This window comes from Macaca thibetana, chromosome 14 (assembly GCF_024542745.1).
Source record: "Macaca thibetana thibetana isolate TM-01 chromosome 14, ASM2454274v1, whole genome shotgun sequence".
Classification (NCBI taxonomy): domain Eukaryota; kingdom Metazoa; phylum Chordata; class Mammalia; order Primates; family Cercopithecidae; genus Macaca; species Macaca thibetana.
This window is the reverse complement of record NC_065591.1, coordinates 12,059,762-12,084,173: the sequence shown is the minus strand read 5'-3', so window position 1 is coordinate 12,084,173 and position 24,412 is coordinate 12,059,762. Positions and strand designations below refer to the sequence as shown.

The 24,412-nt window shown below is 57.2% G+C and overlaps 2 protein-coding genes across 2 annotated transcripts in view; one reads left to right on the top strand and one right to left on the bottom strand.

Moving 5' to 3' along the window:
* FADS2 (fatty acid desaturase 2) overlaps positions 1–14,679 on the top strand; it is a 40,165-nt gene extending 25,486 nt beyond the window's left edge. Inside the window, exons 6-12 of the mRNA XM_050756937.1 lie at positions 4,552–4,612; positions 4,993–5,069; positions 10,532–10,629; positions 10,841–10,937; positions 11,276–11,355; positions 12,703–12,828; positions 12,970–14,679. Coding sequence (XP_050612894.1) covers positions 4,552–4,612; positions 4,993–5,069; positions 10,532–10,629; positions 10,841–10,937; positions 11,276–11,355; positions 12,703–12,828; positions 12,970–13,021 — 591 coding nt within the window. The 3' untranslated portion in view covers positions 13,022–14,679. The remainder of the gene's footprint in view (positions 1–4,551; positions 4,613–4,992; positions 5,070–10,531; positions 10,630–10,840; positions 10,938–11,275; positions 11,356–12,702; positions 12,829–12,969) is intronic.
* Positions 14,680–20,680: 6,001 nt separating this feature from the next.
* The window catches only part of FADS3 (fatty acid desaturase 3), a 173,013-nt gene continuing 169,281 nt past the window's right edge, over positions 20,681–24,412 (bottom strand). The window contains exons 9-13 of the mRNA XM_050756938.1: positions 24,001–24,098; positions 23,495–23,591; positions 23,242–23,321; positions 22,982–23,107; positions 20,681–21,020 (exon numbers count right to left, since the gene is read on the bottom strand). Of these exons, the coding sequence (XP_050612895.1) occupies positions 20,969–21,020; positions 22,982–23,107; positions 23,242–23,321; positions 23,495–23,591; positions 24,001–24,098 (453 nt within the window). The 3' untranslated portion in view covers positions 20,681–20,968. The remainder of the gene's footprint in view (positions 21,021–22,981; positions 23,108–23,241; positions 23,322–23,494; positions 23,592–24,000; positions 24,099–24,412) is intronic.

Genomic DNA, 24,412 nt, shown 5'->3' with positions numbered 1-24,412 from the left:
CCTTCCTTTCTCTTTCTTTCTTTTTCTTTTTCTTTCTCCTTCTTCCTTCCTTTCTTTCTTTCTCTTTCTTTCTTTCTTTTTTTTTTTTTTTTTTTTTTTTGAGACTGAGTCTGGCTCTGTCGCCCAGGCTGGAATGCAGTGGCCGGATCTCAGCTCACTGCAAGCTCCGCCTCCCGGGTTTACGCCATTCTCCTGCCTCAGCCTCCCGAGGAGCTGGGACCACAGGCGCCCGCCACTTCGCCCGGCTAGTTTTTTGTATTTTTTAGTAGAGATGGGGTTTCACCGTGTTAGCCAGGATAGTCTCGATCTCCTGACCTCGTGATCCGCCCGTCTCGGCCTCCCAAAGTGCTGGGATTACAGGCTTGAGCCACCGCGCCCGGCCTCTTTTTCTTTTTCTTTTTCTTTCTCCTTCCTTCCCTCCTTCCCTCCCTCCCTCCTTCCTTCCTTCTAATCTGGATGTTAGTGTAGTCTCTTTCTTTCTTTTTCTTTTTCTTTCTCCTTCCTTCCTTCCTTCCTTCCTTCCCTCCTTCCCTCCCTCCCTCCCTCCCTCCTTCCTTCCTTCTAATCTGGATGTTAGTGTAGTCTCTTTCTTTCCTTTTCTTTTTCTTTCTCCTTCCTTCCCTCCTTCCCTCCTTCCCTCCCTCCCTCCTTCCTTCCTTCTAATCTGGATGTTAGTGTAGTCTCTTTCTTTCTTTTTCTTTTTCTTTCTCCTTCCTTCCTTCCTTCCCTCCTTCCCTTCCCTCCCTCCCTCCCTCCTTCCTTCCTTCCTTCTAATCTGGATGTTAGTGTAGTCTCTTTCTTTCCTTTTCTTTTTCTTTCTCCTTCCTTCCCTCCTTCCCTCCTTCCCTCCCTCCCTCCTTCCTTCCTTCTAATCTGGATGTTAGTGTAGTCTCTTTCTTTTAACAGCTCCATTCTGTTGTCTGCTTTGGGTTTTATTGCATTGACGGGAAATTTCAGAGCTGAGTTTAATAGTGGTGATATTGGCAGCAGTCTTGTTTTGTTCTTCTTTTGCCATATCCTCGTTTTCTGAGGGGGTTGGTGAGGCCATTATCCCGGTAGCAGTGTAAATGGGCCTCAGAAGCCATGCCATGCCTGAGATCCTCCCCCTCCTCCTCCCATCCGGGAAACCACCTCTGCTGCCCTGCCTGTCTGAAGCTAACCTCCTGGGCTTCCTGCTTCAGGCAGACCTTCATGAACAGGCCTAAGCCACCCATCCCACCTTGGGAGACACAGGCCGCCCTCTCAGGGACCTTGGACTGGGACCTTGCCATTCTGCTCCTGCTGGGGAGGTCGTGCTGCCCGTTTCTCTCTGTGTGTGAGTTTGCAGGTTCCCAGAGTCAAGAGACTGGGCTTTGCGACAGCTCCCCTCCCCCAACCCTCCACGGACAAGGAGGGCCCTTGTCATTCCTCAGACATTTTGTTCCAAAGCTGAAAGGTCCTCTCCACATGGCCCGGCATCCTCCAGGCCCTCATCCAAGCCTGGCCTTGTGGTGCGCAGAGAGACCCAGGACAGGAGAGTCAGCCCCACTGCCAGGGTTGGCTGCACTCCCTCCCTCGCCCCTGGCCTGAGTCCCCGCCTATCAGCCGCAGCCTGGGAAGGCGCCGTCCCTGGTCAGGGGGAGGTCCATGTGTGCCACCCACACCCTTGGCCGCAGCCCAGCCAAGGGAAAGTCGTGTGTCTTCCTTGCCTCTTGGGCTTTCTCTGTGTGTGTGACGGGGACTCCTCGGGAAGAGGAGATGTGTGGGGTTCTCCACTCCCCACACTTGGGGCTCTGAGCCCCCAGTCGGGAAGAAGCCTGACTCTTGTTGAGTGAGTCTGTGGGCTGGACAGCGCGATGGGCAGTGTGCGTGCCCAACGTCACTTAGTCCTTGCTTAACCCGTGAGGCAGGAGCTGTCATCGACCCCTTTCGTGGATGGAACAACTAAGGCCTAGAGACATGAAGTGACTTGTTCAAGGTAACAGCTAGGAAAAGGCAACACCACTGTCCAAACCCAAACCGTCTGGCTGCACACCACAGCTTCGGAGTCCCGGGGACCCTTGCGAAATACGTTTGTTGGGTAGCCCCAGCTTTCTGATCAATTAAACAGCCAGGCACTCACCCCCCCCCCCCCCAAGCTTGGTGCATTCTAAAATACCTCTCCCTCCTTTCCCTGCTCCCATGACTTAAATGGCAAAGCTCTGGCAAAGAACCGAGCGTGGGAAAGATGAGAGCAGAGAGTTAGCCACAGGGCAGGGCTTGGTATCCCAAGCCCACAGTTGTACTTTCTGGTTTGGGAGGGGAGTACTGGCCATCCCCCAGCAGACCCGCTGCAGCTGAGGCCATCGAGATGGGGACAGATGTGTAGTGGTATGTCACCATACACACGCACATACACGCGCATGACTATGATAAGCATTTTGCTCACTGTCCCACAGAGGCCCACTCTGAGGCCTGCTGCTGCCTGGCAAGCAGGGCCCCCTGGCTCCCGAGGGTCATTCTGGGGCATTAAAGGGGTGCACACTAGAGCCAGCAGTGCTTACCAGCGGAGGCAGCCCCTGTAACCTCTGTTGTCCACCCAAAGGCCACCATCACCCATGAGAACAGGGTGCCTACTGTGCACATGCAGCTCCAAACAGACTCCCCAGGTGCCTCCCAGGCCCCCACAGCAGCGTGGCCAGCCCTCAGTCCCTCCACAGGATGCCCTGGCCCCTGCTGACCTGCCTGGGTTGCCCTCTGTGCTCACTTCCGAGTACAGCCGGCCCAGCCCAAGAGGGACGGGACGCTGTGTGGGACAGAGATGCGGTGGGGAGGAGCTCTTGGCCAGAGCTGGAGACACTGCACGCTAAGGCTGGGGCTGTGAGCCTGCTCCCTCTCCTCGGGGAGAAGCTTAGAGCAGGACCCAGAGGCCTGTTCTGTGAGCCACTGCAGGCCTCCGAGACTGGCCACCTCGAGGGCATGGTCTGCAGTGCTGGCTTCTCCAGCGCCTCCATCGACCGGAGACTCATGAAAGGCTCCTGTGAGGCCTCCTGGCTCGGACCTCCCCATGGCCGGCCTCAGCCCTGGCCTTAATGATAGTCTTCCTACAAGTGGCCGTCCTTTCTGGGAATGGGTGAGATCCTTGCCAAGGCCCAGGAGGCCACACAGAACAAAGGGACTGTTTCTGGGGGTTCTTCGGCTGGGCGTGCTGTGTCCACGGCCATTGGTGCCAAGATGCAAGTGTTGGGGACAGAGTGGACCTGGTTCCCACCCACAGCCTCCTCCCTCAGGAGTCTGTGCTCTCCCTGTGATTTGGACAATCACTTCCCTCTGTGTTCTCACCTGGATGACAGGGGCGCTGGCCTAGGCGCCATCCAAGGTTCCTTCCCTCTGTAACTCACTTGGACCTCCTGACTGCAATAAGTAGGACTGGACACTGTTGGAGGAGGCAACTGTGGCCTTTGGATCCAGGCGTATAGGGAGCACTTAGCACCTGTGCCCATGTTCTCATTGGCTCCTCTTACCGACCACTGATTCGAATGCCAGACAAGGCTCAGCAAGGCTAAGCGACTCACGCAGTCTCAGCACTGGTGAGAGGCAGAGTCGGCTCGAGCGCATCTTCTGGCTCCAAGCCCAGCCTCCCCACACTGCAAGCAAGAGGAGCAGGTGCCACTCAGTGAGCAGTATCTTTTGGTCTCAGTCCTGAAAGAGCAGGGTGGGCTGGTCCCTAGGGGCTGGACCATGGAATTAAGGGCTCCAGGTCCCCTGGAACCGTGGTTCCTATGCCTGGCTCACACTGAGTGGCCTGAGCAGCTTTGGACAGTGACGATACCCGGGACCCAGCCCAGCCCTCCTCCATCAGAGCCTCTGGGCATCAGGCTGCCCAAAGTGCAGGCTATGATGGGGAAGAAACAGGTGCCTTCATGGGGACCTCAGGTAGCCAGATGTGGCCTAGGAGTGTGTGCCATGGCCTCCTCTGTTCTGTCCTCAAGGTTAGGCTCCAGCTGGGGAGGAGTGATTCACTCTTGTAAATTACACGGAGGCTCCAAGGAGGAAGATGCTCCCAGCCTGATGACTGGCAGCAATTCTGGGGCCCTTACCTAGGTTCTCCCTGCCACAGTGGGCTCCAGGAGCTCTCCATGGTGACCTAGCAGCTCCCCTGGGTGCTTATGCCCCGCCGAGAGTTGCTCTGTTGCCTATTCATTCAACAAACATTTATTTAGTGCCTGTCACATGGGCTCAGAGTCAGTTTTTTGGGTTCTGATCCCAGCCAGGGCCACTTCCCATGGCCTTGGGACATGGCTTAATGCTGAGCCTCAGCCTCAGAAGCGCCGGCCTTGCGGAGGATTGATGCCATTGGGCCAGCACTCAGCTAGGGCTGAGGAAGCGTTGGTCACTGCTGGCTGCAGAATGGGGAGCCCAGAGGGCTGGAGGGGCCCCAGGCTTGGTGGGCCCAGGGTGCAGATTGACAGGAAAGGGACAGTGGTATGCCCTGAGTAGAGAGAAGGGATGGTGGCTGCAGGGCGGGTCGAGGAGCATGGGAGGCTGGGAGCTGAGGCTGCTGGGCGCTCATGATCTCTCCTCTCTCCTCAGTACGGCAAGAAGAAGCTGAAATACCTACCCTACAATCACCAGCACGAATACTTCTTCCTGAGTGAGTGCTCAGCACCCTGAAACCACTCCTGGTCCCTCCCCTCCCCCCAGAGTGGCGCCTCTCTCCCTCCTACCTGACATCTTTTCCAAGTCCAGAAAGTGACACTAAACTTGTTAGAAGCAGGGGCCACAGCAGCCATCCCCTGCAGACCCCCTCAGCCCATGTTACAGGCCAGGTGGGGACACAGGCTCAGAGAGTACCAGGGGTGACGCACATCCTCGAGGGCTCCCAGCCTTCTCTGCAGGCCCCGGGGTCCCTGGCTGCTTCTGCTCACGTCTGCAGGGCTGGCCCCTGTGATCAGTGCTGGGCCCGGGTCCCCCCGACCTTCCGGCACAGGCGGGGTGAACGGATGCCTCTGAGTGCCTGTCTCTCTCTTGCAGTTGGGCCGCCGCTGCTCATCCCCATGTATTTCCAGTACCAGATCATCATGACCATGATCGTGCACAAGAACTGGGTGGTGAGTCAGGGACACAGCTGGCTTGGCATGGGGAGGAGGGTGACTGGGACAGGTGGACCTGGGGACCCTACGCTGCCTCCTCGTGTGCCTCAGTGGAGCCTGCAGGGCCCTATGCATCTCCTCCCTGGGGTAGCTGCCTCTCAGGAAAGGATTCCCCCTAGGGCCACCAGGACCCAGTCCTAAAGATCTCTACTCTCCCTCAGACACAGGGAGTCCACTGGGGCAGCCGCTGCTTTCGTAGAGCCCCCCAGAAAGTTCTCAAAGGCAGCATGATGAGAGGCAAGTGTAGCCATCTTCCTTCCCCACTCCCTGCGGGCCCTGAGGCCCATGAACGGGGTCGCCCCACAGCCTGGTCAGAAATCGGAGCAGCTGGGCGTTGGCCGAGAGGAGACGTGTATTCGTTTGCCAAGACTGTATGACAAAGCACCACGAACTGAGCGGCATAAGCAGCAGCGATGTGTTTTCTCCCAGTTCCGGAGACGGGAAGTCCAAAACCGAGGTGTTAGCAGGGTGGATTCCTTAGGGCTCTGGAAGGCTCTGTTCTGGGCTTCTCCTTGGCTGGTTGATGGTTTTCGCCCTCCCTCTTGGTACATCGTCTCTCTGCATATCTGTATCTGTATCTGTGTCCAAATTTCCCTCTTTAAAAAATTATTTTGTTTATTTATTTATTTCTTGAGACAGAGTCTCGCTGTGTCACACAGGCTGGAGTGCAGTAGCATGATCTCGGCTCACTGCAACCTCCACCTCCTGGGTTCAAGCAATTCTTGTGCCTCAGCCTCCCAAGTACCCGAGATTACAGGCATCGGCCACCACGCCCGGTTAATTTTTGTATTTTTAGTAGAGATGGGTTTTTTCCATGTTGGCCAGGCTGGTCTCGAACTCTTGGCCTCAAGTGATCTGCCCGCCTCAGCCTCACAAAGTGCTGGGATTACAGGCATGAGCCACCATGCCCGGCCTATTTTTTTATTTTCCTTTTTTCTTCACCAAAAGTGGATACTTGAAAATTTTCCTTTTTTAAAGTAGGGACGTTGCTCATATTGCTTTAGGGCCCATTGTAATTATGTCATCTTTTTTCTTCTTCTTCTTTTTTTTTTTTTGAGACGGAGTTTCGCTCTGTCGCCCAGGCTGGAGTGTAGTGGCACGATCTCGGCTCTCTGCAACCTCTGCCTCCTGGGTTCAAGCAATTCTCCTGCCTCAGCCTCCCGAGTAGCTGGGAATACAGGCACCCGCCACCACGCCTGGCTAATTTTTGTATTTTTAGTAGAGATGGGGTTTTACCATGTTGGCCAGGCTGGTCTCGAACTCCTGATTCGTGATCCACCCGCCTCAGCCTCCCAAAGTGCTGGGATTACAGGCGTGAGCCACTGCACCCAGCCGATAAGTTGTTTATTTGACAATTATCAAAGACTATATTGTCACTTTCTGAAATGCTTGCCTGAAATCCAGTCTTTCTAAGCAGTCTATTTGCCCCTCATGCTCCAACCAATAGCTATAGGAAAGTTTTTCCTCTCTTAACCAAATGTGGGCTTGTTTATTGATTACTGTTTTTTGTTTGGTTGGTTGGTTTTGAGATGGAGTTTTGCTCTTGTTGCCCAGGCTGCAGTACAATGGCGCAATCTCGGCTCACTGAAACCTCTGCCTTCCAGGTTCAAGCGATTCTCCTGCCTCAGCCTCCTGAGTAGCTGGGATTGCAGGCATGTGCCACCATGCCTGGCTAATTTTGTATTTTCAGTAGAGATAGGGTTTCACCATGTTGGTCAGGCTGGTCTCAAACTCCCGACCTGAGGTGATCCACCCACCTCAGCCTCCCAAAGTGCTGGGATTACAGGCATGAGCCACTGTGCCCGGCCTATTGATTACTGTTTTATCGCTTGCTAACTGAAGTTGTCCTTTTCACCTTGACTGTGAATTTAAGAGCAGCCAAGTCAAATTTTATCTCCAAGTCTTGGACCCATATATCCAATCTAACTCCATCTAGAGGTGTCGCAGCCATTTCAAATCCAACATATTCAATATAAGTCCTCTCCTCTTCTCCCACAACCTAATCCTTTTCTGATGGTCTCCATGTTAATGAATGGCTCCATCATCCACCCAGTGGCTCAAGTTAGAGACTAGCATCATTATGTTTTTTCCTTCCTCATACATGTTACACCATCTCCTTGCCTCTAGCATCCAATCCTGTTCTAACTCATAAATGGCCTATTGCTGGGCACAGTCGCTCATGCCTGTAATCCCAGCACTTTCAGAGGCCGAGGCGTGCAGATCATGAGGTCAGGAGTTCGAGACCAGCCTGGCCAGCATGGTGAAACCCCGTCTCTACTAAAAATACAAAAAATTAGCTGGGCATGGTGGTGGCTGAGGCAGGAGAATTGCTTGAACCTGGCAGGCAGAGGTTGCAGTGAGCAACCTCTTTTTTTGTTTTTGACTGTGCTTGTTCCCTAAGGAACAAAGCATTAAACAGGAAAAGAAATCACCCTGTGTTCCTAAAATGAGATGGCAGAGTGGGGACAATGTGATGAGCCATGGGGCTTTCAGAGCCAGGAGTGCACCTATGACCTGGGGCACTGTTTCTCAGGGGAGCTGTTCTGCCCTTTGACAGTATCTGGAGACACTTCTGATTGTCACAACTTCAGGAGAGGAGGGTGCTACTGGCATCTGGTGGGCATCCAGCCAGGATGGTGCTAAGCACCCTGCCATGCCCTGGAGAACCGCCCATGGCAACAAGCAGCCTGTCCCAGGTGCCAACAGTGTGGAGGTTGGGGGACCCTGGCTTAGAGGAAAGAGGTGATAAACCCTTAGATCTTTGAAGGAGGCTTCCTAGGGAGGTTTACATGTTCTGGCAAGCTTCCTGGTTCCCGGGGCCACGTCCTGGATCCTGAGATGCTCCCAGGCTTCACCCTCCTGGAATTTTGCTGTATCTGACACCACTGGCCACTCCCGCTTGCAGTTCTTCCTGTTGGCTTCCAGGTAGCCACCTCTGCTGGCTTCTTCCCAGCCCCCTCGCTCCACCTCTCTAGCTGCTTCTGATCTCCTGCACTCCCTGCCCCTGAAACCAACGGTCTCTGAGTATGTGTTGCCCTCTACACTCAAAAAGAGTCCAGGCCAGGCATGGTGGCTCATGCCTGTGATCTCAGCACTTTGGGAGGCCGAAGTGGGAGGGATCACTTGAAGCCAGGAGTTTGAGACCAGCCTGAGGAACATGGAGAAACCCTGTCTCTACAAAAAGCTGGGCATGGTGATGCATGCCTGCAGTCTAGCTACTTGGGAGGCTGGGGTAGGAGGATGGCTTGAGCCCAGGAGTTTGAGGCTGCAGTGAGCTGTGATCACACACTGCTGCACTCAAGCCTGGGCAACAGAGCGAGACCCTGTCTCTTAAAAATAAAAATTGGGCTGGGGCAATGGTTCACACCTCTAATCCTAGCACTTTGGGAGGCCAAGGCTGGAAGATCACTTGAGCACAGGTGTTTGAGACCAGCCTGGACAAATAAGTGACACCCCCCCAACCCATCTCTATAAAAACTTTAAAAAAATTAGCCAGGTGAGGCCGGACACGGTGGCTCATGCCGGTAATCCCAGCACTTTGGGAGGCCAAGGCAGGTGGATCACGAGGTCAGGAGATCGAGACCATCTTGGCTAACATGGTGACACCCCATCTCTACTAAAAATACAAAAAGTTAGCCAGGGGTGGTGGTGGGCACCTGTAGTCCCAGGTACTCGGGAGGCTGAGGCAGGAGAATGGTGTGAACCCGGGAGGCGGAGCCTGCAGTGAGTCGAGATCACACCACTGCACTCTAGCCTGGGCGACTGAGCAAGACTCCATCTCAAAAAAAAAAAAAAAAAAAAAAAAAATTAGCCAGGTGTGGTGGTCCCAGCTACTTGGGAGGCTGAGATGGAAGTATGGCTTGAGCCTGGGACAGTCATGATCACACCACTGCACTCCAGCCTGGGCAATAGAGCAAGACCCCGTCTCCAAAAAACAAAAAATCCATAACCATATCCTCATTTTGTTTCCATATATGTGTAGATACACTGCACACTACTGCACCACACACAAAATAGAAGGAATGTGATGGAAAGTGGGAGCAGAACTGGCTACATCTGCCTCACTCGTCCCCTTGAAGGCCACCTCATTAGAACGTGAGGTCCTGTCCTCAGCCAATGTTGGCCCTGAAGCCATCTCCAGCCCCTCCTGAGCGCTCCCCTCCTCCTTTTCTGTTCAGCTGCTGGCACCCGACCCCTTATCACCTAGGACCAGCCTAGATTCCCCACAGCCAAGCAGGCGCAAATGCAGCCACCGTTGCCGCTGACAGTTCTGGAATCTGTCACCTCCTTGTCAGCGCTGTGGGTTCTGGTTTAGGCCTTTGTCATTTCATGTCTGAGCTGCTGGAATAACCTCCTAGTCTCCCCCTCTCCAGGGGAGTGGGGATCTATTTTAAGACTCAAATGTGACCTTGTACTTCAGCCGTTCGACGTGAGACAGGGCAGTCCCTTGGCCTCACCTTCCACCTCGGACACCTGTGCCGAGCCCGTGGCGCGTGTCCCCATACCTAAACTCACGGCAGGATGAGCGCCATGGCAGTGGGAACAGGCCGTGCAGAGGCCCCGGGGAGGGAGTGAGCTGGGTCAGGCGGCTGAGTAAAGACAGGTTCTTGACCCCACGAGGCTCCGTGAGTGACTCTGGGTGGGATGGAGGCTTTAGCAGGGGAGAGATGGGACCTACTTGGAGCGAAGGCCACTCTGGTTGCCGTGGCCATGAGGACAAGCAGGGGACCGTGGGAGGCTGCTGCTGTGGTCCAGTTGAGACAAGACTTGGGTGGCAGAGAGGCAGTGGACAGGGCAGAGCCGTGAAGTCACCCTCCCAGTACATGAGAGGAGATGTCCAAGCCCAGTCCCTGGTACCACTCCAGCCAGGGGCAGCAAGGAGAGCAGAGTGGAGGGGCACAGGACGACAGTGGGGCATGGGGAGGCCAGCCTCTGCTGCGAGAGCCCTGAGGTAGGGACGATGGTGCCTGTGACCTTCCCTGCCCCTCCAAGCCCTCTGTCCTGCTGGAAGGAGAGGCCAGGAGGAGACCCAGGTGCAAGGCGCAGGGACAGGACTGGGGGACGGTTGGGGACCTGGCCCAGGGTTGGGGGCACACCTTCAGAATCACCCCTGACCCATGAGAGGGCTGCTGACCCCCACCCCTACCCCACGACTGCCCTCAGCAGGAGAGTCCGTTTCTCTCCCAAAGAACAGGGCACAGTCACTTCCTGATGCTAAAACACTCAGCATTTCCCTAGAAACAAAGGCAGCCATGCAAACCCGGAGCAAACAGGTTGCGTGTAATTGCCCATCGTGCTTCAGTGGGCTGCGGTCCAGCTTCTAGAGGCCTGAGTGTGAGGTGTGTGCACATCTGGGGCAGGCACATGGTGCCCGGGCAGAGGAGAGGGCAGGCTGCACCTAACTTCATCTTTCCCCGCAGGACCTGGCCTGGGCCATCAGCTACTACATCCGGTTCTTCGTCACCTACATCCCTTTCTACGGCATCCTGGGAGCCCTCCTTTTCCTCAACTTCATCAGGTGCCTGGGCTTTGCTGGTTCATCCCTGGGCCCTCCACTGGCACCAATGAGGGCTTTGGCATGAGAAGAGGCTTGGACGGCTCCACTTTGCCCAGGGACCTCCCATCCTGGCCCCTTGGCAGGGGCTGTCCTGGGCTGTTGGGAGAGTGCATCTGTTCCCACCATGACCGGGCCCCCCGAGGCCCCTGCGCTGAGCTGTGTTCTCTTGCAGGTTCCTGGAGAGCCACTGGTTCGTGTGGGTCACACAGATGAATCACATCGTCATGGAGATTGACCAGGAGGCCTACCGCGACTGGTTCAGTAGCCAGGTAGGGAAGGCAGGGCCAGTCACCAGAGCTGTGCAGAGCCTGGTCCCGGTGTCCATGTCCTGGCCCCAGATGCTCTGCATCTGTTGATCCAGGGCTGTGCTGGGCCTCCCGGGGCTGCCTGTGTCCTTCTGCTGGGAGCTTCAGGGATAAGCAAGAAAGGGTGGCAGGAGTCCCCCGGAGGGACAGGTGGGGCATCTGGATGGGCTGAGGCCATCAGGCAGGACGGTATGATGTGGAGGGGTGACCTGGAGACCCTGGGTAAGGCTGGGCCCCCTGGGAATGAGGCCGGGCCCTTAGGCCTTCCTTTGTTCCCTGACACGCATCTCCTCCACTGACAGCTGACAGCCACCTGCAACGTGGAGCAGTCCTTCTTCAACGACTGGTTCAGTGGACACCTTAACTTCCAGATTGAGCACCAGTGAGCGCGGGGCTGCGGGGAGGCGGGGAGACCCACAGCGGGAGGGAAGCGGCCGCTACCCCGTCTGGGCAGAGCGCAGAATGTGGGGGCCACCTCTTTGTCTCTGTGACAAGGTCTCTGCCCAATCTAGAGCGAGGCTCCCAGCCAGCCCCGCTGAGGTCAGGAGAGGGGCTCCCCTGTGCCATCTCCGGGAGGGGCGTCCTGTGCCCCTTGTCCTGCGCCACTTGGTCATAGTGATAACACCTCCCTGTACGTGGGCCTGGGAATTTGTAGTTATGGAGCCTGCACACGCACCTCATGACCCTGTGAGGCTAGCAAGGCAGGGCTTGCCTGGAACATTGGCCGAGGGACTGCCCTGCTGCCCCTTGTCCTTGCCTCACCTCTTGTCACTCATTTTTTTTTTTATTAAAAAATAAAAAATTTAGAGACAGGGTCTCACCCTGTTTCCTGGGCTGGAGTGCAGTGGTGCTTTCTTAGCTCACTGCAGCCTGGAATGCCTGAGTTAAAGCCATCCTCCCACCTCAGTCTCCTGAGTAGCTGGGACTACAGGTGCATGCCACCATGTCCAGCTGGTTTTTTATTTTTTTTACTTTTATTTATTTATTTTGAGACAGAGTCTCGCTCTGTTGCCCAGACCGGAGTGCAGTGGCGCCATCTCGGCTCACTGCATGTTCCACCTACCGGGTTCAAGCAATTCTCATGCCTCAGCCTCCCACATAGCTGGGATTACAGGTATGTGCCACCACGCCCAGCTAATTTTTGTATTTTTAATGGAGATGGGGTTTCACCATGTTGGCCAGATTGGTCTCAAACTCCTGGCCTCAAGTGATCCACCCGCCTCGGCCTCCCAAAGTGCTGGGATTACAGGTGTGAGCCACTGTGCCCGGCCTAATTTTTTATTTTTATTTTTTGTAGAGGAAGGGTCTTGCCATGTTGCCCAGGCTGATCTCAAACTTCTGACCTCAAGTGATCTGCCCGCCTCGGCCTCCCAAAATGCTGGGATTACAGGCATGAGCCACCGTGCCCCACCTCACTGCCTCTTTTTCTAGCATCCTCCAGCTATTTCATTTCTTTTTTGAAAAACATGACACTTTGTCTCTGGCTACCCAGTATCTTCCCAGCTCCGTAAAGCACAAATGCCCTCCTGCTCATGGAGGGCTGCACCCTCTCCTCCACACACATGGCACCCCACTGGGCACACACGAGGAGCCACACTTTGAGCCTGGTCCTGGCTGTGGACAGGGTTTCCGAGGGCCCCAGCCAGCCTCTGCGCGGGTGGTGGGAGGAGGCGGGAGCAGCCTGGCCCTCTGGAGTCCTCACGTTCTGCCCATCCCACATGCTCCTCAGCCTCTTCCCCACCATGCCCCGGCACAACTTACACAAGATCGCCCCGCTGGTGAAGTCTCTATGTGCCAAGCATGGCATTGAATACCAGGAGAAGCCGCTACTGAGGGCCCTGCTGGACATCATCAGGTGAGGGGTGGAGGTCCACAGGGGCTGGGCCCTGGGATCACCCTGTGGACCTCCACCTTAATGATGGCCTCCTCAGCCCCTGCACTCCCTGGGGCTGGACCCGTCCTGGTCCCTGACCCTCGTCCATCCCCAACTTCGCAGGTCCCTGAGGAAGTCTGGGAAGCTGTGGCTGGATGCCTACCTTCACAAATGAAGCCACAGCCCCGGACACCGTGGGGAAGGGGCGCAGGTGGGGTGATGGCCAGAGGAATGGTGGGCTTCTGTTCTGAGGGGTGTCTGAGAGGCTGGTGTACGCACCACTCACGTACTCCGTGTTGGATCTTTCTCCCTTTCTCCTCTCCTTTTTCCCTTCACGTCTCCCGCATAGCACCCTGCCCTCATGGGGCCTGCCCTCCTTCAGCCGTCAGCCATGACCCTCCCAGGGCCTCCCAGCCCCTTCTTCCAAGGAGCAGAGATTGGTGGCCACGGCGGGTGGCTCTGTCCTACCTCCACTCTCTGCCCCTAAAGGTGGGAGGAGACCAGCGGTCCCTGGGTCTGGCCTGTGAGCCTCCCCTTGCAGCCTGGTCACTAGGCCTCACCCCTGCTTCAGTTCTTCAGATGCTCTTGGGGTTTCTGGGGGCAGGTCCTAGTCGGGCAGGGCCCATGACCCTCTGGGTCTGGCTTCACTCTCCCTGACGGCCGCCATTGGTCCACCCTTCGTAGAGAGGCCTGCTTTGTTACAAAGCTCGGGTCTCCCTCCCGCAGCCGGGATCAGTACCCCGGGCCTCTCTTAAGATGGCCAGGGCCCCGGGCCTGCGGGCACAGCCAGCCCAAACCTCAGGCCCTGGAAGAGTCCTCCACCCCATCACTAGAGTGCTCTGACCCTGGGCTTTCACGGGCCCCATTCCACCGCCTCCCCAACTTGAGCCTGTGACCTTGGGACCAAAGGGGAGTCCCTTGTCTCTTGTGGCTCAGCAGAGGCAGTGGCCAGGTTCAGGGAGGCGCCAGCTGGCCTGGAGGCTCAGCCCCACCCGCAGCTTGTCCTCAGGTTGTCCTGAGGTCCAAGATTCTGGAACAATCCGACCCTTCTCCAAATGCTCCGTTACCAGCTGGGCAGTGCCAGCCAATCCCTGGCCATTTGGCCCCAGGGGATGTGGGCCCTGCAGGCTGCAGGAGGGCACTGGAGCTGGGAGGTCTCGTTGCAGCCCTCCCCATCTTGGGGCTGCTGTGTGGACGGCGCTGCCTCAGGCACTCTCCTGCCTGTACCTGCCCTCACTGTGTTTAACCTTTTGCTCCAGGATGCGTTCTGATAGGAGTGGGCAGCAGGGCTGGGCCTTGTGACAATCTGCCTTTCACCACATGGCCTTGGCTCTGTGGCCCTGACTGTCAGGGAGGGCCAGGGAGGCAGAGCAGGAGGGAGTGTCAGCAGGAGGCTGCCCTGAGGGGCTGGGGAGGGGGTTACCTCATGAGGACCAGGGTGGAGCTGAGAAGAGGAGGAGGTGGGGGCTGGAAGTGTTGGTAGCTGAGCGGAGGGGCAAGTGAGAGGGGAGGGAGGGAAGTCCTGGGGGGATCCTGAGCTGCTGTTGCAGAGTCTAACCCACTAATCAGTTCTTAGATTCAGGGGAGGGGTGGGCACCAACAACTCAGAATGGGGGCCTTTGGGGAGGGCGCCTAGTTCTCCCAGCTCTAACCAGCCAGGAGGGACCTGCATCTAAGCGTCTGGGTTGCCATGGCAATGGCATGCCCCCAGCTACTGTGTGCCCCCGACCCCCGCAGAGGCAGAATGAACCCACAGGGAGCTGATTGTAATGTTTATCATGTTGCTTCCCCACCCCTAAATTTTTTGAAATAAAATAAGTAATTTTATTCTCACTTCCTGTGTTTCCTGCACGCAAATGCCAGGCCATGGTATTGGGTGATAGAGGAGGCCCTCCTAGCTGGGCCTGGGCACCAGGAGGGGTCCCCACACTTGTATTTCTCTGTATCCCCTCCCTCCCTGGTGGCCATCCCACCCGCCTCTCCCTGCTGCCTCTGAGGTTCATTCTGGGGCCCAGAACTTGGTAGAAATGACCCAAAACCATTGGCCTGTCCTCCTCCTCTCAGCAGCCGACCCCAACCCAATTCTAGAACCGGGCTGGGAGCCACCTCTCAGCAACTAACCCTACCCGAGGAGGGTGGCATGGAGGGGTTCGCAGAGACCCTTCCTAACATCCTCACTCCCCAGACGTCTCCCCAAGTGCAGTCTGCCCTCCCAGCCCTGGGCCAGCCGGCTTCCACAGAGTGCCAGGCCAAACACAATTCCTGGCCTCCTTGGAAGGCGCTGAAGAAGGCTGGGCGCGGTGGCTCATGCCTGTAATCCCAGCACTTTGGGAGGCCGAGGCGGGCAGATCACGAGGTCAAGAGATCGAGACTGGCCGGGCGCGGTGGCTCAAGCCTGTAATCCCAGCACTTTGGGAGGCCGAGACGGGCGGATCACGAGGTCAGGAGATCGAGAGACGATCCCGGCTAACACGGTGAAACCCCGTCTCTACTAAAAAATACAAAAAAATAGCCGGGCGAGGTGGCGGGCGCCTGTAGTCCCAGCTACTAGGGAGGCTGAGGCAGGAGAATGGCGTAAACCCGGGAGGCGGAGCTTGCAGTGAGCTGAGATCCGGCCACTGCACTCCAGCCTGGGTGACAGCAAGACTCCGTCTCAAAAAAAAAAAAAAAAAAAAAAAAAAAAAAAGAGATCGAGACCATCCTGGCCAACATGGTGAAACGCCATCTCTACTAAAAATACGAAAATTAGCTGGGCGTGGTGGTGCGTGACTGTAGTCCCAGCTACTTGGGAGGCTGAGACAGGAGAATCGCTTGAACCCAGGAGGCAGAGGTTGCAGTAAGCTGAGATGGTGCCACTGCACTCCAGCCTAGCGACAAAGCGAGACTCCATCTCAAAAATAAATAAATAAATAAAATTAAAAAGGGGCTGAAGAAGGCTCTGGAGGCTGATGATTGTGTCTTGTGGCTCCCGTGCCCCTATATGCAGTGGCTCATTCAGAACCCACAGGCTGTGGGGAGGCTGATATCATCCTAGCCCAGGGTCACCAGTTCATGGGCACAGAGATTGGGTCCTAGGTCTGTCTGACCCCAGAGCTTGGGAAGAGTCCAAAGTAACATGCCAGGGGTACTTGTACAGTCGGTCTCCCACGGACCCCCATGCTGCTCCGTTGTCGTCTCTGGGATGGCTCTCCTGGCAGGACTGAGCCTGGGAAGGTGTGCTAAGGAAGGGCCAAGAGGCACTGGCTAGTCAACACCTCGGGGCCTCCCCTTGGCTTTGTAGCTACTCCCAGCAGGGCTGGGGAGGGCTCCTGAGTAGACCTCAGCCCCCGCCTGCTTCCCCAACCCCTGCTTTGCCTGGCCGAAACCCAGCCGGGTAGGGACAGCCAGCAGACTGGGTTGCGGTATGTATGGCTCCCCAGTGGCCATAGGGTGTCCTGAGTAGGGCCTGGCATTACAGTGGTTCTGGGGAGTCCTTTGCCCTCCCTGGCCCTGTGGGCCACAGTCCACAGGGGCAAGCTAGAGGGGCCCCAAGGATGCCATTTTCTCAATACCCACCTACCCTAGGCCTTTCACTCTGGTGGACCCACTGACGGTGGCCTTCAAGGTTGCAAGACCCTGGCAAGCACGCCTCCCACCCTCTGCCATGTGCCTGTGACCCGCCTCCAGGATGGCGACCAGCCCAGGCCTCCCAACCCTGCCAGTCGGAAATCTATGGGTCCTTCACCCATAACAACCAGGGGGCTTGGAGTTGGGGATACTGAAGGCCAGATGGACGCTGGGGCTATGAGGACACCAGGTAAAACTTGACCCAGTCTCACCGGGCACTTGGAGCTTCTCTGTGACTTCCCCAGCCCCACCTTGCCCTTGAATACTTCCCTGGGTCAAGAAGCTGAGAACATTCATATCTTCTCTCTGCTTAACTGCCCCCTCCTGTCCCTGTACTCAGCTGACCCCCTTGCTAACACACCCAGAACTGTGAGTTTCTAATCCCTGTCCCCTGCCAAAGTCATGGTGCCCCAATATTCAAGGCCCTGGGTGATCAAACCCCAACACCTCCATCACAGGCGAAGAGGCTGAGCCCAGAGAGAGGACAGCACTGGTCTGAGGCCACACAGCAGCAGGATCCTGCTCCTAACCCGCAGGCCCCTGGCCACCTCTCCTGCACAGAAAGGGCTGTTCCCAGACCCTGCCCCCATCATATCAAATGTCAGACAGCTCCCAGGAGGCCCAGTGGCTGGCTGGAGGGGTGGGGGCAGTGGAGGGCAGTTAGTCTCTGTGGAGGAGATAAGAGCGGGGTAGCTACACAGATAAAAGGGTATCAGCTTTGTGGGTGGTGGGGGCATCTGCAGCACCCCAAGCCTAGGCTGTGTGTGTGTGGGCACGGGGGGGTGGTGCTGTGGCACCACAGGTGGATCCTTGGGGTGTCTGGCTGGACACTCTGAAGCCCTCTGTGCCTACTGGGAGGGGAGAGGAAGCGTTTACCCACCTGGGGCTGGGCTTGGGCTGCCATCAGGAGCGGCTGGTCATTGCTTGTGTGACACAGTGCCTTGGGCCCATTGGGACTCCTCAGCTGGCCTGGCTGCACCCTCCCCTGAGGTGTGCCCCTCTGGACAAGAAGCTGCCTCTCAAAGAGTCCCTGTTCCAACATCTGAGAGGGAAATGGGGTGCCGTGGGGGCTGCCTGCCCCAGGCTGTAACGCCACTGCCCTTGGGACTGGTTTTCCTTTTCTGAACCAGACTGGCTTCATGTGGCCAGTGCACATCCAGAACAAGCAGCCACCCACCGTGCTGAGATTTCAGGATCACGTCCCCATCGTCCTCCACCATCACACTTTGCTTTGGATTTTAAGGGCATTCAGGTCTTTCTTCTCCATTGTCCCATTCAAGAGCAAGTGTCCAAGAGAAAGAGTGACAGCAGCCAAGAGCTTGGAATAGGCCAAGCTCCCAGTACTCATGGTGGCTCACTGCCTGAGGACATAGTGCGGTGGGGGGAGGAACCTTGAGAAGCCCACGGCCTGTCCTGTCACAAAGGAGTTTGTTGACCCCCTGCCCGCCGCCAGCTACTCCCAACACGCCAGGCAGGGGCTGGCTCTTGGGCATCATCATTTCCAACATCTGCCTGGGCTGGGAGACCCGAAGAAATGTTAATGATCAAAGGAACAAACCAACGCTGCAGTTACAGCTTCCCTCGGGAGCTGTTTTTCCTCTGGGCCCACGCCTCTTGTACAGACAATAAAAAAGGAACACGGTCTCAGAGGCTCAGAGGTTCCACCAAAGCCTCTTTCCTTTTACAAACCTGGCCCCAGTGCACTAAGCCTTTGTTCTGAGTCTAAGAGACCTACAGATGGAGAAGGGGGAGTTCAACTCAGGACTGAGGGTGACCTTTTCCCAGGGGATCTAGCATGGGGGCCAGTGGGGCAAGAGCAAAGATTCCCCTGCCAGTGATGGATCCCAGGCAGTCCAGAGAAACCTAGGTGTGGCTGCTGAGGGCGGGGCCTCCCAGGGGTTCGCGAAGCAAGTTACCAGGGGCAGCAGGGAGCACGGCCAGCCCCACACTGGCGCAGATGCTCCAGGCGCCCGTGGGTGGCGCTGCAGGCTCGGCTGTTGTGGGTCCTCGGTGTTAGCATCTCCCTGGAGAGTGCCTCGGAGCCAGCGCACAGTGATCTCTACCAGGGTGTGGACGGAGGGAATGCCATTCAGAGCCTGCCCTGGCTCAGGGCACCCGCGTGGCACCAGGAGCCAACGGGATTTAAACAGGCAGTGACAGGAAGGGGGAGTCCCCACAGAGGGAACAGCCTGTGCAGAGACCCTGAATGCAAGGCGCGCCCTGGGTATGAGAAGTGTGTGTGTCTGAGGCAGGAAGTACCTTTCAAGGAGCATCCAGTCTTACCCTCGGTTGAAAACTGAGGCTCAGGGAAGGCAAAGAACTTGTCCCAGGTGACAGAGCAAATGGTCACCTTGGGGAATTGGGTTGTGTGCACGAAATTTGTGAATAAACTTCTGAGCCTGCTGCTGTGCCCTTTGGTAAGAGCCTTTCTTCCACCACCCTAGGTACTACTGCTCAGAGGGGTCAAGGAACTCCCCCAAGGTCACACAGCCTGCGTCCTGGCAGACAGGACTTGCCCCGACTCCACCCCAGCCCCAAGTCTGTCTGACTTGAGTGAATCAGGGCGGGGCCGGGTGGCACCCGGAGGAGGGCAGGTATCGCACAACCAAGCTGAAGGGGCTGCCACCCTCTGCTTCCCTGGCCCTACCAGGAGGCCTCTGCTGACACTGTCCTGGGCTGGGAGGCCATAGGGAGCTTTGGGCTGTCTGCTCCTGGGCCTGGGAGGTAATGTGAGCTGAGGAGGACCTCCCCCAGTCCCCAGTGCTCTCCTGCCCCAGGAGTCAGGGTGAGGGAAACAGGACCCAAACACCCTGTCTGTCTGTCTGTCTGTCTGTCTGTCTGTCATCCTCTCAGAAAACACACACCAAGGTCTCCTGGGCCAGGCTGTGGGCTGCCACCAGCCTCTAGCAGCAAATGAGGTCAGTATTCCAGGTGCTGTCACGGAGACCCCAGCCACAGGCTGGGCAGGGAAGGGGAGGAGCCCTGCGGGTCAGAGAGAACTTTCTAGAAGGGGAGCCTCTGGGAAGAGCCGCAAGAGCCCATGGGAACGTGTGACGGCCCCTCCCCGCAGAGAGGAAGCAGGTGCAAGACTACAGTGATCAGCCTTAGCACTGAGGAGCTTTCTGGCTGTCTTGGAAGAGAAGTTCATAGGCAGCAACGCTCAGAGCCACCTTGTGTGTGTGTGGAGTGGGGAGCGGGTTGATGGGGCAGCAGGGCTTCCCCTCCAGCTCTGTCCCACGGAGGATGGGCCTGGGAGGGGTTGAAGAAAAATTGGCAGAATTTGCACCTTTTCCACCTCCCAAAGAGAACCCAGTCCAGGCCAATGGAAGCCCAAAGAGTGTGGGGCAACCCCTGCAGCTGGTAGGGCGACCCCGGCTCCCACTCCAGAAAGGCCTCACGGAAATCCTCGCTCAAAACTTTCTTTCTCCAGCTGCCGACATTTCAGATGAAACCCTCAGCTCAGCTTGGAGCTGTCAGGCTGTGTGGGTGCTGGGGACTGAGAGGTCCAGCCAGATCTGCTTCTCAATTCTGGGCGCCACAAGAAGCAACTCAAAGCCCTCCCCAGAACTGTCCAAAACCCACAGGCACAGTCCAGCCCATTGCCAGACGAGGAGCCTAAGACCTGACTCCAGGGACTCAGGGACAGGAATGGCCATGCCTCAGGGGTCCAGCTTATTCACTGCAGTAACTACAGGCAAGCACCTGGTCCCAGGTGGGCTTGAGGGAGATCGACGTTGCCTCCTTGGGCCACTGGGCACAGGCTGCACCACCACCACTGGTGTGATGCCAGGTGTGGTGCTGAGATCAGCAGGTGGCCCGCTGCATGGGGCCCTTTGAGGCCCCCCATCATGGAGGGCTGTGGGAGGCCAGTGCAGGTCCAGAGGCACAACCATCTTCCCCAGTCCATGTCCAGAGGCGTCTGCAGACGTGGCCCCCAGCCCTGGGTCCTCATCTGCTGGGCCTGCTCATCCCATCATGCAGAGGGGTCAAGTGACTTGTAAGCCCAGCATGAACAGGAAGTGAATCGGCCCTCGGGCAGGTCTGAGTCCAGGCAGCCATGAGCTCCCAGGCCCAGAGCATCTAGAGCTGAAGGGAGCTCCTTAGCGCTCCCCCTCACCCCGCCGCCAGCCCAACACACACAGTGATGGCCGAGGGCCTGAATGCTGCAGGGGAGTCTGGGCAGACCCCAGCTTCAAAACTCATGCAAATTCACCACTCCACTCCATAATACATCTGAATGCATTTTAATATAAAAATAACAGCTTTCCCCCAATTCTTGCTCTAGGAAAATGTGCTACGCTCACCTTCCCTCTACCCCTGTCCCATCAGGCTCAGAGCCAAGGCCGTAGGGCTGCTGAATACACATGTGAGGGGGCTGAGGGGAAGATCACAGTACCAGGAGGGCAGGCAGGGCACTGCCAGGCTGGCCAGTGGAGGGTTGGGGGTGTCGGTCCCACCAGGGGCTGGCTTGGTTGCTGGTGCCCTGAGCCCTTCTCTGCCCGCCTGGGTGTTGCCTTCACTGATGGAGGTAGGCATCCAGCCAGATGTCACCAGACTTCTTCAGGGATCTGGGAGGTGGGGGTGGCAGTGGCGGTGGGTGTTAGGATCTCAGTTGCAAGATCCTAACACCCCTGTATCCCCCATGATAAGTGTGAGCGGAGATATCCCCATTCCCTGTGGGTTCCCTTCCCTGGGGGCAGGCAGTGATGTGGGCCCGGAGGGTGGGTTGGGAGAACAGCTGAATGCTCATTCTCTGGAATGGAATCTAGACTGGGGTGAGGGGTGTGGGGTAGGGGAGCTGGAGGGCAGCCAAGGCCAAGTCCAGGCATGGGCCTGGGTGGGCCTGTCCCTCCTGCATCGAGTTCTCCATTGCCTCCTCCTGCTGGGCACTGCAACCCAGGGACAGAGAGGATGTGGAACCTGCTCACCCCATCTTGGGCCTGATATTAGGCGGTGGAGCCAGAAATGTCAACAACCTGCTAGGAAGCCCTGTGCCAGGCGCTCTAAAGGGCTGTGCCAAATGGCAGGGGCTCACAGCATCAGGCTGGGAGGGATCATGAAGGAGAAGTGGGCGTCTGAATCCCAGCATAGGAAGGAAGGGCACCCAAGTAAGGGGAACAGCATGTGCAAAGACCTGGAATCTGGCCTCTGTTCCCCACCTCCAAGGTGACCGCAAGGGCTGAGCCCCATCACCCCTCGCCTGCATGGCTGCAGTGTCCTTTGCTCTACTTTTCCACTTCGACTCCCGCCCATCAGTCATTCCCAGTAGGGGCAGCTTTCCAAGATGCAAGCCGGGCGTGTCCCTTCCCTGAGCGCCTGCATGCCCGCCTCGGTTATCCATGCCATGAGCTTGGCATTCGGGGCCAAGCGCTTTCTGCTTTCTGCCTAAACGTCCCTCGTCGAGGCCTCTCCCCTCCTCCCTGTCCCTGCTCACAGGTCAGCCTGTCAATACCGCCCACCCTACCACATTATTAAAAACGGCAGCCCCTGCCTGGCCGCCCCCTCCCCTCCCCTGTCTCCACCCTGAGGGGCTCTTCATTGTTCTTTTGCCCATCTCCTGTAATGTACTTATTTGTTATTTTAACTGCTTGCCTTTTCCTCTGCTAGAAGGAACATCAGCTCCAAGAGGGCAGGAAGCTCCCTGGAGCCTGTTTTGCTCCGATTGTAGGAAAACAGCCTGTCGAATGGCAAGGGCAATGCCATCTTCAAGCAAATCTGATAACCGATGCTTGACCCAGAATGCCAAGCTCATGGCATAGATAACCTCCTCCTGTAGACGCTTGTCTCCAGTGATCACCAGGTTCATAAGAACCACCTGCATGGGGCTCACCCTAAAAGCTTGCTATACAGAGGGTTCTTTTTGGAGGGCATGTGAGGGGAGGTACCAACTCTTGGCTGCCTGAGATACGGTTTTTTGTTTGTTTTTGACAGAGTCTTGCTCTGTCGCCCAGGCTGGAGGGCAGTGGCGTAATCTCAGTTCATTACAACCTCCGCTTTGTGGTTTCAAATGATTCTCCTCCCTCAGCCTCCCAAGTAGCTGGGATTAAAGGTGCCCGCCACCACACCCAGCTAATTTTTGTATTTTTTTTAGTAGAGACGGGGTTTCACCACGTTGGCCAGGCTGGTCTCAAACTCCTGACCTCAAGTGATCCGCCCACCTCAGCCTCCCCAAGTACTGGAATTACAGGCATGAGCCACCGCGCCCGGCCCTGAGACATGGCTTCTGTTTATAAGTCCCTATTAAGTGTTTCTTTCTGAGAAACTGGATCTGTTAGCTTCTTTCCCTCAGCCTTTGGAGGCAGGTTTGCAGAGACCTGCTCACCGCAGGCGCTGCTGTGTTTGTGAGTCTGCAGCAGGTGTTCCAGAAAATCTCGCTGTGTGCATGAAGGCTGGGGAAGGGAGGAAGGGCATGGGACACTGACAGAAAGGCTCAGGGGCCCCGGGGGCTCAGCAGGAGGCTGACCTGGACAAGGGCAGGCATAGGCCCTGGGGAAGCCACCAGAGCAGAGGGGCCAGGCTGCGGCCTCACCTGACGATGTCCACCAGCGCAGTGAGGAAGGGCTTCACTTCGTAGCTGAGGCCGTGCTTGGCACACAGTGACTTGACCAGTGGGGCCACCCGGCTGTAGTTGTGTCTCGGCATCCTGGGGAAGAGGCTGGGGGTGGGGAGCGTGTGCTGGCACCTGAAGTGGGAGGCTTCCAGAGACAGGCCCCACCCACGGGTCCCCTCCCAGGACCCCTCCCAGGACCCACTCCCCACCTCCCACTGGCCCCCAGCACCCACACTCACTGGTGCTCGATCTGGAAGTTGAGGTGCCCGCTGAACCAGTTGGTGAAAAGTGAGGGCTCCACGTTGCAGGTGGCTGCCAGCTGCCGGAAGCCGGCGGGGCACAGGTGAGAAAGCCGCTGCAGATCCCTGACCCCGCCATCCTCCACCTGGCGGCCCCGTCAGGGCCTCATCCCTCCTTTGCCAGTTGGCTCCTAGCAGGGATCCCCCACCCCACCCAGGACGGGCCTCACCCAGCCCCACCCCTGCTGCCCACCTGAGAGCTGGCCCAGTCCCGGTGCTTCTCATGGCCGATCTCCTTGGGGATGTGGTTCATCTGTGTGATCCACACGAACCAGTGGCTCTCCAGGACCCTGTGGGGAGGCTCGGGCACTGCCCTAGGTCCAGCTCACCACTTAGGCACCCTGAGTGGAGGCTGGAGGGCAGCTGTCTCCAAGTGGCCTCGACTTCCTTATCTGTACAATAGGAGTGTGGTCACCGCCCCCTTGCCAGTGTTTAAAGAATCTGAATGGAGCAGTGTCCACTGTGAGGCTGAGCCCAGAGCAGCTCTGACCCCCACGGGGCCACTTACAAGCCAGGCCACGCTCCCTAAACCCACTGACCCTGGGCTCCTGTCACGCTTGTGTTCACGTGATTCCGCCAGCAAGCCAGGGAGGCAGTGCCACTGGCCCCATTCTGCAGACCGGGAAAGGGGAGCTCTGGTTGGGGGGTGCAGTGGGGTCACCTGTTGCCTGTGTGTGACCTCGCCACCCCCTGCCATACCTGACAGCAACAAAGAAGAGCAGCACCCCAGGGACACCGTAGAAGGGGAGGTAGGATAAGAAGAAGCGGGCATAGAAGCTGGCGGCCCAGAGCAAATCCTGCAGAGGAGGGCAGAGGCAATACCGAGAGGTCTCCAGGCGCCCCGAGGTCTGGAGGCCTGGTGGGTGGGAGGGGGACCTCAGCATCCAACCCTTCTGCCTGATTTGCCTCAGAGCCCAGGACAGGCCACCACCCCCTCTGGTTTTCTCAGTTGAGTAAAGGAACAGGGTCCTTTCCCTGCCAGCTCAAGAGGCTGACTTTAGTGACAAAGGTGTCACGCAGGGTATGTTGGGGAAGACCCTGCCAGGGACACAGATGCCTGGCAGAGTCGGCCCAGCAATTCCTCCTGGGAAGACACCCTCACCGAGAGAGA